General features: G+C 37.6%; 1 protein-coding gene across 11 annotated transcripts in view; it reads left to right on the top strand.

Moving 5' to 3' along the window:
• CLASP2 (cytoplasmic linker associated protein 2) overlaps positions 1-4016 on the top strand; it is a 144892-nt gene extending 140876 nt beyond the window's left edge. For all 11 annotated transcript variants that reach the window (XM_053970743.1, XM_053970750.1, XM_053970759.1 and 8 more), the window contains 2 exons: positions 630-746; positions 1764-4016. In XM_053970743.1, the coding sequence (XP_053826718.1) occupies positions 630-746; positions 1764-1850 (204 nt within the window). In that variant the 3' untranslated portion in view covers positions 1851-4016. The remainder of the gene's footprint in view (positions 1-629; positions 747-1763) is intronic.
• Positions 4017-15843: the final 11827 nt, after the last annotated feature.

Genomic DNA, 15843 nt, shown 5'->3' on the forward strand with positions numbered 1-15843 from the left:
CCAGAATACATTCATTTCCTTCATTGATCAAGACTCTTTAGAGTTGGCAGCTGCAGTCTGCAGATTTCTGTCTTTAATGAGTGTGATCCAGTCATAGATCTGCAGGGAAGTAGAAGCAGAGAAGGGGCCCTCTGGGAAGGGAGTCTGAGTGAAGACAGCCAGGCATGGAGTGATTGAAAAATGGCAAAAAAACCAAAAATCATTGAAGAATGAGATGGGGGTTAACAAAAGTGTCTTTAGCTGTTAAGAGAGTTCTTCATTCAGAGTCAGAAAGCTCTTAAATTATGAATGGTCTTTTGCTTTAAGTAAATACCTCTATAATCTAGAAAAGTTCTCTTATGTGCTCACCTGTTGCATGGCAGAGCTCTGTTTTCAGTGTAACTTATGAACAGGACTGTGTGGGTTTTAAATTCATTCTGGAAAATGATTGTCAACGGTTATTATTATGCAGCCTGCTTTTTAACTGCATGCTCTGTATTTGTGTGTTTGTTTTTTCATTGGAATGCTTTGTTGGGCTACGCTGGCATTAATTTACCATAGACTTCAATGTATTTATTACAGTAAATAGCTTTCAGGGGCTTTTAATCATTAACTGATAAGGTATTAAGTTGAATTTTATTGCTTTCTAGGGTTATGATAATTCAGAGAGCAGCGTTCGTAAGGCATGTGTTTTCTGCCTTGTAGCCATTCATGCAGTAATTGGTGATGAACTAAAACCACATCTCAGTCAACTCACTGGCAGTAAAGTAAGTAGAAGATACCGTTTAAAGAAATCTTGGCTCATAATTGCATCTGTGAGTTTGCATTTTGGTTGCTGTTGCCAGAAAGTTTCAAAGAAGCGTATGCTTGAAAGAGACTATCGGTTGTATTAATACAGCTTTGCTGTAAAATATTCAAAACTGAGAGTCCACAGGTCTTTTTTATGCAAGTGTGCAAAGTTTTGCATAAACATAATTACTAAGCTGTGTTTCTTACATCTTTTTGATGCAGTCAGTTCCTTGTATGCTGGTAGCAGTGATAATTGCTGTATTCAGCAGGGTTTTCCTATCAGTGTTTCTTGTCTTAGTTTTCATGCAAGTCCTGATTGAAAAACAAGGAACATAGTACAACCATGTTACATACACCAGTTTCATTTATTCTTCCTCCTTGTTATTTTGCTTTCGCCAGTCTTTCCAATACCTCTAATTTGAAATAATAAGAACCAGTCTGTGGTCCTTTTTGTTTCAGGATATTTATGACTTCATTGACATCTTTTTCATGCAGCTTTTTGCATGTTAACAGCTATATTTTAGTTGTGAATCTCATTGTCCTTGGGAGTAAAACAAGACAATTAATTTTGTGTCTGTGATTGTATTTAAAGTGACTCTAGACAATATTGGAATCTTCAGTAAATACCAGCATCAGCAACTCTGACTAGAGGCTTAAACCTCAGCAGTAACTTAAAAGATAAAGAAACCCAAACCACTACTATATTTAGAAAAGCATTATAATTGGAGGAAAATACTCCATCTATCTTAATCTAGCTACTTTATATCATATTCTTTACATCCTTAGAGAAGCTTGAGCAGTTTTTACTGACAAATTTTACTTGTATTTGATGTTTTCATTGGCATGTATGTTCCTTTTGAATAAATGTGTAAAGTACAATTTTGCTTTTAGGGAAAAGAAAAAGGATTAATGTCTATTTTGTTGTACCATTCCTGTAGTCAGACTGTACAGTTTGCAAATACTAAACAGAGTTAATTTCTGGCTTAAATTTGCAGATGAAATTATTGAACCTTTACATCAAACGTGCACAAACAGGCTCTGGAGCAGGGGATACAGCAGCAGATATGTCTGGACAAAGCTAATGAAGCTGACAAGAGTTAACCAGGTCTCCTAAGCAAGGGCAAGGCCCTCTTCAGTGAAAGGAAAATCCTTACTTGCAACTTCTGGAACTTTTTTCTTTTTTCTTTTTTTTTCCCCTTTCTTTTGTTATTTTTCTTTTGTTTGGGGTTTTGTTTATTTTTTTTTCTTTAACCAGTGGCTGTCCTCAGCCTGCATGAGACTGTTGCAATAGAATTATTCCAAATCTAAGGAAAAACAGTATTAACTGTTTTTTGATCTGTTGATCAAAGCAGAATAAAATTTTAAAATAATCTTATCCATCAGTTACCCTGTTCATAATCCACTGTGTCTTCCCATTAACTTTTGCCAGTGTTACTGTATTAAAAAAAAAAAAAAAAATTAATGCTAATTAAAAAGGTGTGCTTTAAGCTTCAGAAGTTAAAATATAAATTCTGTTGCTTTTCTTCATCTGCAGATAACATTACTTTTTTTATTGCTGTTTTGTTTGAATATCATGTCCTTCGCTAGAAACAAGAAGTGATGTGAAACAAGGCTGAACTAGTCTGAACTGCAGTGAGACTTGTTCACTGTGCTGGTGGTTCATCATTTTATTTACAGCTTGTTTGGGATATTCTGGAGATTGAGAAATATGCCTATAAAAAGAAAGCTGGATTGATCCAGTTCTGTCACAGTGATATTGTTCATTGGTTGTATGTTTGTTGCATAAATAAGAATTTAGTGTGCACAGCAGAGGACTGGTACAACCAGTACCTCTTAATGTGGGAGACAGCCCTGCCAGGGCAGCACTGCCGAGCTGGTGACAGTGTGGCAGCCTGCTGGTGAGCAGCAGAGTTCATGGTCACTTGATGGACGTGAACCATCCTTGTCACCTTCCGTTCTTCAAGCAGGATGCTTCAGAATGGAGTGCTCTGCCCAAGCATGCTCAGTATGTATTTATCTTTATCACTAGAATGTTTCCTCTCAACCTAATTGCTGGAACAAGTAGTCTTGTATTGTAACTCACATGGGATCTTAAGACAACAGTGCAGAAAACTATTTATTCCTTACCTTCTGAAAAGCACCAAGATTTTCTGCATTGAATTTAAATGGGGGGAGGGGGGAATAATCACAAATGCTATGGATCTCACCACCTTTTAATTTAAAGAAAATGATATATTTTGGATGAGTAGGAAAAGCTGCACCAAATTATTTGCATGGTTTTCTTGAATAGCATCCTCAAGACCCATCTGGATTAAGGTGTGGAAATGTTTCAAGGGTTTGTTTTTCCATTTTTGAAAAAGAGTTAGTATATTGTGAATAAATGGTTCTTTGTATTTATGAAGTTGATAATGGAAAGAGAACAAAGATAAGTAAATGTGTCCCTAAATGTTGTTTTTTCCTTTTTTTTTCCTTTTCTCTCCTTTTTTTTTTATATAAGCAGCAAGCTAATTGAGAAATGGGATGAAGCAGTGCCCTTCCCAGGAATAGTGGAACTTTTTTTCCCTGACATTATTTTCCCTTTGACTGTGATTTTGTCTTGTTGTAGAAAGTGTATCCTGATAAGAGAGAAAATAGTGGTGCCAAGGATGATGATCTGTGCTAGGCTAAAATTCTCTCTACCTCTTCAGGGTGACTAATTTTTTTGACTGAGCTGCTGCATATAGCACCCATTAAAAGAACTATCTACAGAAAAATCTTTATTTTTTTTCCAAATTATCACTTAATGTCTATTTAAAACTCTATTCTTCAACATTGCAGCCAAATATCATAAGAAACTACTTACACACTTTACCTGCTAGGAACCCTGAAAAGCAAAACTGAATAAAATATTAAGTCAGATGCTTGTAGTTAACATGAAAGGTTGTTTTTACTTTAGTTTGAAGTGAATACAATAGAAAGAGCTAAGATGTGGTTATTAAAGAAGCAATGCCATTGCAGAGATTTATTTGGAGGAAAAGTTGTAGAAATATATGTAAAGACTTAAACCCAAAACTGTCATAACTTGTCGCTAGCCCTTTTTAGCAGCTACATGAAGAAAATAGTATCTCCTCCTTCTTCCTTTGTTACATGTAACATCCTTGTTGTTTTCTACTGTTTAATTACATTGTGTATTTATAGTTCTATGCTTACCATTGTGCATATACTGGCAATAAAATGTACATAACATTACATAAAAGATTAGCAATGTATACATTCTGTTTTTTCTGTTTTATTTGATCACATGCTATAAGAAAAATTAGAAATGTGATTCATACAATATTGGTTAAAAAAGATTTATCTTAATCTTCATGTTTTGTGCATCCAAATGATGTTTCTTTATATAGTTTTGTTACTAAATCTGACTTGGCATTTGAGAACATGCTGTGAATATAGTATATTAGACAGTTTTTTAAAAAATTGAATAGAATCTTTATGAACACAGTTTCCTTCATCTAGGCAGATTTTTTTGCTTATTATTTCATTTATTTGTACATTATACATCATTTACATTTTATTTTTTTAATATTTAAAAATATTTTTCAGTCTGCAGTCTTGTAGTTTTTACATTTTAATTATACAAAAGGTCACTTCAAAAAAATTGCATTAATTCTAAGCTTAATAGCCCTGTACATTATTCCTGCATTTTGTATAGGTAATATTTATTTTCAGAGAACCATTGTAAGATGGCTGTTACTTGTCATCTTTTTGAAGATGCTATTTCATACTGAAAATATAAGTTATTGAAACATACAGTATATATTCTGTATGAAACCTAGTTTTTTTACATGTAAACAAAAGATACAGTTTTTATTCCCTATATGACTGAAAAATTTTGCTCCAGGTAGGGGGGAGGAAGATATTTTCCCAAAGTTTGTTCATCAGTTTTGCTTTTAAGCAGTCTTTAAATGTTTCAAGTGAAGATATCCCATGTATTAAAAATCTCAATGCAATATATTTAAATGAATATTTTACTTATGATAGACTAGTTATGTTTCCAGCAGAGATTGGTTTGCTATCTTTGTAAACAGGTAGAATCCATTCATATTACATGAACACATCAGAATGTAAGAATTTCAAAAGAAAATTATTTCCACAGCAGCCAGTTGATCAGATTCACTGCATTGCTTTTTGCCTTCATTTCCTATAAGTAGATAATAGCTCAGTTAAATTGAAGAAATGATTAGTCATGCCTTATGTTCCTGCTGGAGGTGGTTTCTCTAATGGATTAGCATAAAGATAGCAAAAATAGGACAGTTATAAGTTGCTGTTCTTTCAGACAGAGTTTCTATATGTTCCTTTTAATATCCTGTGAAGATAGGTCATTGCAGTCATTTGAATACTGAAATTTAATTCTTAAAGGTTGGGTTTGGGCTTTAAAAAAGAGGAAGGAGAAGAAAAGCTACATGCAGAATCCAGGATGGGAAATTAATATTATGAATGTCTCAGACTTGGATGTCATTTGCTTTAAAGAAATTTGAGTAACACATTATGTTCAGATGAAGTCTTAGCAAGGAAGTTGGGATAATAAGTGTAAATTGAAAGGAGAGCTGATCATGTAAATTTTCCTGAGTTCGCTTGCTTGTTTGTTTTTGAAGATAAAGGTTGGAACAGATTGAGTTGTGTTTATTATTTGCGGTCTGAGTCACAGAGCAAAAGGAACAAACATCTGGATCCTGAAACACATATTCTTAATGGTTTCTATCCATGTATAAACATTTAAGTCACAAACAAAATTCTATTGAGAATGCAGGCCTAAACTGCTCACAGTGAATTTTCAGCAGAGAAATTCAAATGCTGAATGTGCCATTGTCCCTTTGAAAACAATCATAAAAGAGAAAATAATTTTAAGAAATAAATCTGTTGAATTACGCTACAGTTACTCCCAATGGGAGGCAAGTGAGAATGGTTCCACTGGCTGTGGTAACTTGCACTGTGTTAGGTTGGGACTTCACAAACACAGAGAAACAATAAACATAAATGTGATGGGGATGCATAAGCAGTTTGGAACTGGAGGATTATCTGGAGAACAAAATATGTTGTTTTCTCCCAATTAAAAGACTAAACTGATGAGTTTTGCAATTACAGTCTGCTTCCAGGTAAGATAAAAGTCAATACTTATATTGAGCTCACTTAAGAAAACATCTTTAAATTCTCCCCCACGTGAATTTTCCAAATCATTAAATGTATGTACTTTAAAGATTTGTTTCATAATTTATATATGTTTTCTTCTTTTTTGTTAAAACACAGAAGATTTTCAAAAATGTGGGAAGTTTGAAGAACTAACTCTGCTGGTCTGGCAAAAAAATCCAATTTCACTTACTCTTTTTCTATGTTTTTTTTTTATGTTTCTATGTTCTAGTGTACTTTAAGAGCTCAGAGTTTCCAAGCTGTGCAGCTTGGATTATCCCAGTTAAAGAAGTTTCTTCATTTGCTGATGGGATTTTAGGATAGTAAGTGTATTTACTAAGAAATTTGCAAGCAGTTCTGAATACTGTGTGATTTCTGTTTAATTCAAAAATACTATCGCTTTTGATGTATAAATATAAGTGATCCTAGTGGAAATACTTTGAGGGAGTAAGATTGGAAAAACTTCTGGATGGTGAAACATGGAAAATACTTCTTCGGTGGAAAAAGGAACATATGTGTGTCTAAATGTTTGATATCCACTTCTACTGACATCACATAGGAGGTGAAAAGGTAACTGAACTTGATCTTGGGCATCACAGTTTTACAAGTTTTCCTTTTTCAGTATCCTTTCTTACCTAGGTCATGATATTGTCCACCAGTGCTGATCTTTGGACCTGTGTAAACATATTACAGACTGTACTGGAGATGGTTCTGATAACCTTATGTGTGGATAAATTCAGAAGCAGTGCCTGTCTGTCCAAGGAACACCTGTAGCAGTTAAAAACAAATATGTAGATTTAAGTTATGCAGTAGACAGATATTCTCAAAAGTCAGCTGGACTGGTTTAGGTATTCCCTCACCATCTATTAATCCCTGCCTGTGGCAGAGCCAACAGAATACCTTTGTGGGAGCTTCTCTAATATGTTCCCCAATCTGATTTGTCTGGAATCATCTCAGACTGGTCCTCCAGCAACACCAAGGGCTCACAAACCTGGGCCAGAGAATGAACAAATGTCTGTCCTGGGCTCAGAAGGTCAATCTGTGGGGGGGGGGGGGGTGGTGGGGGAGGAAATACAAGAAAACACACCTGTTTCTTAGCACTGTGTTTAACCTGAGCACATACAGCTCATACGAAAATACCAGGGAAGATGAAAAAACTCTTGATTACAGCTTAAATAAACAGCTCAAGTGCAAGCCTGTAGGGGAATGGATGTGTGTTCCATTTAAAATTGCAGATCAGCATGTTTTAAAACCCTTAATTAATTTATATACTAGTCAGAAATAATAAATTTGAAATGTACCTAACAGTGTACAATTACAAATCCTCTAATCTGGAAAAATAGTAACTTCTGGCCTTTTACTTTGTGTCCTTTCAGCACAACTTAAACTGATGCAGATAAAACATTTTTACAGTATAGTAAATACCTCTACAGATGGTTGTATCTCATCTAAAGAATTTCTGAGCTTTTTGATGCCGGTTTTGATCTTTGTGATGACAGCTATGACCATGCTAGCCAACTAATCAATTGAAATACTTTTCCAAGACAAAATTACCTGCTTTCCCTAAGGTATTTTCATGCATCACCATTTATATAGCCTATACCTGCCCTAGAGAAGAAATATAAATTGGATATTACCTGATTGTTCAGAAAGTGCCAGCTTAAGCTCACTTGAATAGCTGGTACTGTCAGAGGCTGCCTTTTCTCAGAAATCTATTAATTAGCCACTGCTTGAGCCATGTAAGAAGATTTTCGCACTGTTAGGAGGTGAAAAATGCACGGTTACTGTAAAATAAGAGGAGAAAGACATGGTGTATATACTTAATTTAAGCCCTTGTATGTTGCAGCTAATGTTCTGAAAAACCTTAAAGCCTCTTTTTGATTTGTAAAGTTTTTAGGAAGGGAATTTTCTTGGAATACACAATGTCTTGCTTTCTGCTTTGGGAATTGAGAGGAAAACATTGATGTTGGAGGACTTTATTTGCAAACCCAAGCCATCCCAGTGCTAGAAGATGTTAGACTTGGTAGGTACCAAAGCTGCCTCAGAGCCTCAAGTGAAAGGGAGTCAGTCCTTTAAGAGTGAGAAATAATCAAGTTCTTTTTTCTGTGTCGGGCAGCCTACAATGCCACAGCAGTCTGGGAGTCCAAATACTGATTTTAGGCTACCAAGCAGAGAAGAGTAGAATAACAACTACTTGAACTTGTCCACCTTTACAGACTTCTGAGTTGTCTAAAAATAAAATGGACTCCACCCTTTGCCACCATTTTAAAAACCTGCTAGCTTAAGTTTAGATTAAGGTATGATGTAATGGGTTAAATCAAAATATTATCTGGCCACTGATACTGTGGAAATCTCAATGCCTATAAATTATCTCCATGTCATAGGTTTCTTTGTAGGTCATGGTCTTCCTTAAAAGGCAGGAGATGAAACAGAACAAAGCAAAGGTAATACTTGCCATGCTCCATCTTGTAAGGTGTGAAATCAATAAGGCACTTATTCCTCAGTTCATACCTCAGCAACTTACTGCATCCTGAGATTGAGAAGAAGGTAGTGTTAGGAATATGACTATGGAGAAATAAACTACAGACCAGGAATTCCTTGCAATGGAGACTTTGATAAAAGGGGACAGACCCCATGAGGAAAGGAGTATATCCTGCTGCATTCTTCAGAAGCAGTCAAATCTATGGTATTTGTAACCCAACACTTGAGCATTGGAAGTAATCCATATTTCTCCTTTACATACAAAGTTACTTCTCCAAGTGCCTCACTCATATCAAGGAGACACTGAAGCAAGTCCAAGCACAAGGTCTGCTGCATATCTGATGTATTTGATCGATATGATCAGAAGGAGCTGTTGAAACATTTAGCACACTCGGCAGTGTTACGCATCAAGGAGAGTTCTGATCAGATATCCTGTGATGTGTTGCCTTGTCTCTGCTGGCAGTGTCCTAAAATTTCTACTGGAACTTGGGAGTTCTACTAAAAATGTTTGTTGTGGGTTTTCCTATTTCCCCTTTATTTTTGTTGGCAGACATGCTTCTCGAGACTTCTGTATCACAGAAGAAGGGCTGGTAAATGCAGCAGTCCCTGCAGTACTTCAGTATTCAACAGGCCCAAATTACAACACCTAAAATCATCCAAGAATCCAGATTAAAGTTGGCAAGTGGACATGGAGAGCATGTGAGGGCATTGCTGCTCACCCTCTGCTGCACTCCACAGACACAGTGCATTGCTGTTCTCAGTCTGTTAGCAGTAACCCTGCACTTCTGCCACCTTCAGATGACCAGACACAGCTAAAGAACTGGGCTGGGTCAGCCCTTAATGTGTCAGGAGGTGTGTGGAAAACTGCAGGTCATTGCAGTGATGGATCACATGCAGAAGTTATTCCTGCTTGTGGCTGTGACCCAGCATTGTTTAAGTTCACTGTAGTAGGAGGGAATACACTCCCACTAACAAGGTGTATAGGAGAGACAGAGAAGTTGTGTACTCAAAAATAGAAGGGCTAGAAATGTAAGCACCTTTTATAGAGATGTATTATGCCCATCCAAGCCACCCTGCATTAGGTAGCAAATGCTGTACAACCAAAAAGAGTCCAAAAACCAAATAGGATGCACCAAAATAATAATACTTTCCTTAACTCTGTTTTAGGCATGAAATATGTAGGAATTGCTTCTGCATAAATAGAAAACTTTCTTCTGACTTTAAACTGGAAAACTAGTATTTTAAGCACAACAAAAATCACTGGACAGCAAAAACTTCCACTAAACAAAATTTTCAGAATAGATCGTGAATTTACAGTGTCTTATATTGTGCCTGATTAAGTTGTTCATGTATTGTCTGTAGAACAATTTTTACTTGGTGAAAGCAAAGAGCAAAGATGACATTTGCTCATATATAACTGGTTATAATGCCAGTATTTAAGGTCATTTGTTGTAGTTCTCAGAAGGGCAATCAGAAAAATTATATGAGGAGTCTGATCACTATAAAAAAGATTAGCAAGTTGAGTGATGCCTTAGGAGACTTCATCATTTTGCATGCAGCTCACGGGAAAAAAATCCAATAAAGTTATCAGGTACTATATGCCAAAGTACTTAACTTCAGTGCATATCCACCCATTAGCAAAACATGAGACTCCCCACCTTAAATTTCAGGTTGGACTTTGTATGCCATACACAAGCCTTAGAGCAAGAGATGTTTTAAATAAATAATGTCTTGTTGCTTGTGTATACAGTGCTCCTTTGCTGAGATCTGTGTGCTTACTGGGCAGATCATAAAGCAAGAAAAAAATAGCTCCTTAACAATAAACAGTACAAGGTAAAAAACTCACCTTATTTGTCCCCAAACTTGAAGGACCATGTAACCACATACCTTTATGTCTAGAGGTTAGTCAAGGGCAGCAGGTGTGGTGTGGGTGTGGGGAATATAGAGTGTTTCACAAGGCAAAATAGCAGATTTAGACGTAACTTGGGAAGTTTATCCTGATTTTAAAAATGGAGTTACAGTGTACTTGAAGCTGTACCTATATACTGTTCACAACAAGAGATCAGTCAAAACACAAGACTCTGAATAGGAAAAAGAAAAGAAACACTGAATTATTTTGAATAATAATTAGTTAGAATAATAACTTTTTTCTACATGTTCTGTCTACTATATTCCATACAAGGAACTCAAAGCATCTCTGATTGATAATCATCAGGTCAACCCTTGGAGGGGAAAAAACCGACAAGATTTCCTCCTTCACAGTGCTTTTGCATAGATGTCCACAAGACCTGGTTGTGCTTTGGTTCTGTTACACCATCGGGGACAGTGGTCACGGTGGGATAGGATGGTTTGTTGCAGCAGCTTCTGTGGTCACATTCTGTCAAGTATGAAATAGTTTGCATACCGTGAGGGACACCTGTCACACAGGCCCTGGGACTTCTACCTTTTGTAAGAAACAGGTACTTAGATCAGAAAAGCTGCCATTATTTCACCCTCCCTACAAACACCCCATCTCTTGGAGGCAGTGGTTTTTTGGATATTATCAATTACTCACTTGTCCACATAAGGGTAGTATTTGAAGAATTAAAAGAAGGTAAGAGACTGAATTGGCACATTTGCTGTGATGCTCCTGTGTTTTATTACAGCCTTCTGTTGTGGTCATGAGAGTCAAAGCTCTGGTAACAGCTGGGCAAGCTAATGACAGAGAACTGAAATTGGAGAACTAAAGCTCTTGCTCATTATCTGCATTCAGAATACATGGGCTGAACCCAGACCAGTAGCTAAATGGGCTGCTTGCCTGGGCTCCCCTGGGGTGGTTATTTTCAGTGACAACAAATTGTGTGTCTTGATATTAAGAACAAGTCTGCAATCCTGATATATGGTGTTTATGTTACTTTAAAATATCAAAATGAATTCTAAAAGGGCTAGGAACCAAGTCTATGCTAAAGATAAAAAACAGGTCTCAAATACTTTTGCTCCCAAGTTATCTCTTGGACTTCACAAAAAAAGACTAATCAAAATTGCAGTGTTCCTTCTCATTTGCATTCTGACAAATGAGCATCTGTCAAAAGCAACAGGCTAGTTTGGGGAGGGGAAAAAGTGTTGGGCAATTTAAAGCCACATGAGCTCTGTGGGATATGCATAGAGAGGTGGGAGCCATTTTGTGGTAGAGCTCTTGAAGTGAAAGGGAATCTGTGGTATTACCCTTTCCATTTGACAGAAACACAAGTCAGAACAAAACATGGCTGCCCTCCATATGTGAAGTTCATGTAAACCCTAAGGAAAGGTTGTGAAAGTGTTTTGTGGGATGTGTAGTTCTCTTCTTGAGAATAATAAGTGCATATGGAAATGGAGCTTCCAAATAGATGTGCTGCATGCGTTTAACTCTTTTGCCAAAATCTAGGGCTGAAGACAGAGTAGTATTATTTTACAACTTACCAGTTTATGGAGCAAACTGGATACCAGGATATATATTCTTTTCCTACAGTCACTGAAATCAAAATAATTATTAAAAAAATACAACAGCGATCACTGAGACACATGCAGCCCTTTACATCTGTGAGAATGCTTGTTACAAGTCTGTTGTTACAGAGACATGTAAGAGGAACAACTAACCTTGAAAAGACTCATCGAGTTCTCATCCTTGCTGCACCAAAGATCAGTTTGTGTACACAAGCAGATCTGTGTAATAACAGCCCTCCTCAAGGTACTTATGTGGCACTTGGAGGAGAATAATCTCTCAGACTCACTAGAACAGTAATCCCAATTTTTGTCTGCTTTCCTGGGCAACGTCACCTGTGGATGTTTGTTTATCATCCTACATATACAGTTCCTTTACTATTATTCTGTATTATTATATGTTTGGGAGATGATTCTGCCTCTTTACTCCACTCTGGTGAGACCCCACGTGGAGAGCTGCATCCAGCTCTGTGTTCCCCAGCACAGGAAGGACATGGACCTGGTAAAGCGAGTCCAGAGGAGACCAGAAGATGATTAGAGGGACAGAGCAGCTCTCCTGTGAGGAAAGGCTGAGAGAATTGGGTTTGTTCAGTCTGGAAAAGAGATGGCTTAAGGGTTACCTTATTGCAGCCTTCCAGTACCTGAAGGGAGCCCGCAAGAAAGAGAGAGACATTTAAGTATGTAGTGACAGGACAAGGGGGAATGGATTCAAACTGAGAGTAGGTTTAGATTAGATATTAGAAAGATATTCTTTGCTGTGAGAGTAGTGAGACGCTGGAACAGGTTGCTTAGGGAAATTGTGGCTGCCTCATTCCTGGAGGTTTTCAAGATCAGGTTGTATGGGACTTTGAACAACCAGGTCCAGTGAAAGGTGTCGCTGCCCATGGCAGGGGGGTTGGAACTATGTGATCTCTGAGATCCCTTCCAATTCAAGCCATTCTATGATTCTGGTCTTTGCTTTTTGTTTGCATTGTTTGATGTTAAATGAATAGAGTAAATTAAGGGAGAACAGTCTGAGATGCTATTAAAAAATCCCCAACCAATTATGTTTATTTGAAGCTTTCTTGGCTGCCACATATTATTATCATTTTAATATTAAATAATTCTTTTTTTTCCCCAGAATCTTGCTTCTGATGTTCTGATTTTTATAGCTTGTGTGTTGCCACAATATTGTAATACCTTTTGAAAGTATCTTTTTATAGAATGAACTAATATTATAAAAAACCCAAAAATAACAAAGCCACCAATGAACTACTACTTTTTGTCAGTAGTCCTTCCTATTTCAAGCAGAATGGGTGCCCTCTGCAGGTAACTATTTTCAGATGAGGATTTTGGATGTGTGCCTCCTATTACTTCTGAGTGTCAAGGTCTTTGCAGGCTCAACCTGTACTACTTTATGTGTTTTAAAATTGATACTGCAATCCTGGCTGCAAATTCCAGCAAACAAATGGCACTGAGTGCACCAAGCAGCTGGTTTGCATCTGAACATATTTTTCCCTAAAGTGTGTGTCTGAGGAGTGGTGTTGGGTTGGTGTTGGAGTAAATATTTTTCCTGCAATTTGACAGTGTTTTCATTGTTGGGTTGGGGTTTTTCTTTAATCTTGGTTCACAGCAAGAAGGTAACTATAAGGCTGCAGTCTGCCTGCCACCAGAATGAAATGAACAGCAAAAAGGCTGCAGTCTAAACACTACGGAGAAGGCATCTTTCTCCCTTAGAGAGGTCTTTGTGTATTCCACCTTTTTTTCATTTTCTCTGCATTCAGTCATGCCTGTGCAGATTACAGTGTTCAAGGTCTCTCTGGAATGTGTGAAGAGGGAGCTGGATGCCTCTCTGAGGCCAAGTGCAGTGAAACAGCTCTTTCCCTGGCTCTGTAACACAGGGTTTGCTTGGTGACGCTCTAGGACAGTGTGGGGGGACAGGAGGAGAGAAACAGGGATGCCGAGCTGCACTTATGTCAGATTGGTAGTAGAAAAGCCCTGCAGCTGGGCAGCAGCAGCAGCACAGCGAGTCTGGGGAGCAGAAAAGCATGTGGGGAGCAGCCAAAGCCATCAGCTACCTGCCTCTTCTGGAGGGAGGGACAACTTGCTGGCAGCAGCTGAATGTAAAGGCCTGAGAGCAACCCAACTGCAAGTGTAATCTGAATTTGCATATTTGTTTTCTCTTTCCTATCTTCCATCACTGCAGTGACCATCTCTTAGCTGAACACAATGCTTCACCTCACCCCAAAATGCTTTTTTGGCACAGTCAGCCTGAACATTATCACCACCACCAGTATGCCACCAGTAACAACAGCTACCTGCGGTAAGTGAAGAATGGGGGTGACTTTTAATCATCATAATAATAATAATTATTATTATTATTATGCTATAATACACAATAATGCAGACTGTATGTGCAATCTTTGCTAATCCATGAGTTGAAGCCTTCAAATAGAGCTGGTGATTTGAAATTAATTGGAGCAGTAGAGTCAAGGTTTACTTTGCTGTAGCCCTACAATTTTCACAAGCCATGTCACTGTATGTGCATGCTGCTAATAGTGTTAGGAATGTTTTGCTACTTAACATGATATTCACATATGTGTTTGGTTTGGTTGGTTGGGTTTTTTTAATTACATTTGCAGTCTGTAGATAAAACTGTTTATAGGAAATAATACAGACTTAGAAATACCTTGATGTCTCCTCATCTACTGTGATTATTTGCTGGAGCTCAGTTGATCTGCAGGACCAGGGTTTTGGGCTGCTTCTCATATCAGTGCAGGCTAAATGCTTTGCATTGAAATTCTCATGCAATATACAGCTTATTGAATCAGCATATTCCTGTGAGCTACAAACCTACTTCACCTCTGCATGATTGAAATATCATTTGTGTACAGTATTCAAATTTTCTTATAATTAAAAATGATTGTGCTTTGACAAGAGCTAGGCACAGAGATTCCAGATAATCTTGATGTTAATTAAGTTTCAATTTCTAATGTGGTTCACTCTTTGTATTAAACATTAGCTTATTACTTTTTGGCTAAATACAATGTACATAAACATGACAGTGTTTAATAATTTACCTTGATGTGGCTCTTTCTGTATTGGTAGCCTTACAGCCATTGCTGCACCACAGCATTACTCGTTCTCCTGCAGAATTGTTGAGTAACATGTTTTTATTAGAAATGTGTTAAGTTTTAGATTTTAAAACAAACAAACCAACCAAAAATAAACCCAAAGGAATTGAGGCTGTATTTGGGTTCCAAAGTATGAAACTAATGAAACTGCAGTGGAGTTTCTCAGTACAAAGGTGAGAGTGATTTGGAATTTAGATTGGCTAACACAAATAGACAGCAAACACAGCAATGTTTCTATTGACTCAAGCAATAAAGCAGAAATGAAGGACAGGTGCTCGAGTTCCCTGACGCAACCTTGTTTACAAGTGACATGCACGGCTCCAGCACAAACGGAAGCAAGCCACAGGGGAAAGTGAGGGTGTCCACTCCCTCCTCCAGTCTTCCCTTCTTCAGCTTCTGTTCAGCCACGAGGAGGTTGGTCCCCTCACAGTTTTTCTCAGGTTCTGTTTTTACCATGTCCTTGCCTTTCCTTTCCTCGCCTTTGCTCCCTATATTTGCTTCTATTTTCCCACCCTTATCTAAAAATCTGCCATTTGAGTCCCTCTGAAGTTGCTCTTCCCACACACTTTTGAGCAGCTGCCTTTAGGTTTGGATGGCAGCCTGCATTTGTGTTTTGGTATTGAAATACAGCGTAGGGGGGGACCCTTCCATCAATTATGGGCTGTATATAGGAGCTGATCTCTAATGAAATTGCCCCTCAAGGTCGACTACCTTGAGGAGAAAGAACACAAACCAGTTCAGGCATGAGGCTTCAGTCTGGTCTTAATCATTGAGTAGCTTGGCTCTGTCCTCAGTTCACCTTTAGTGAAACACCACACCTCAGTCCCACATCTGGACATCAGTAAGATTGATAGAG

This window comes from Vidua macroura, chromosome 1, assembly GCF_024509145.1.
Source record: "Vidua macroura isolate BioBank_ID:100142 chromosome 1, ASM2450914v1, whole genome shotgun sequence".
Classification (NCBI taxonomy): domain Eukaryota; kingdom Metazoa; phylum Chordata; class Aves; order Passeriformes; family Viduidae; genus Vidua; species Vidua macroura.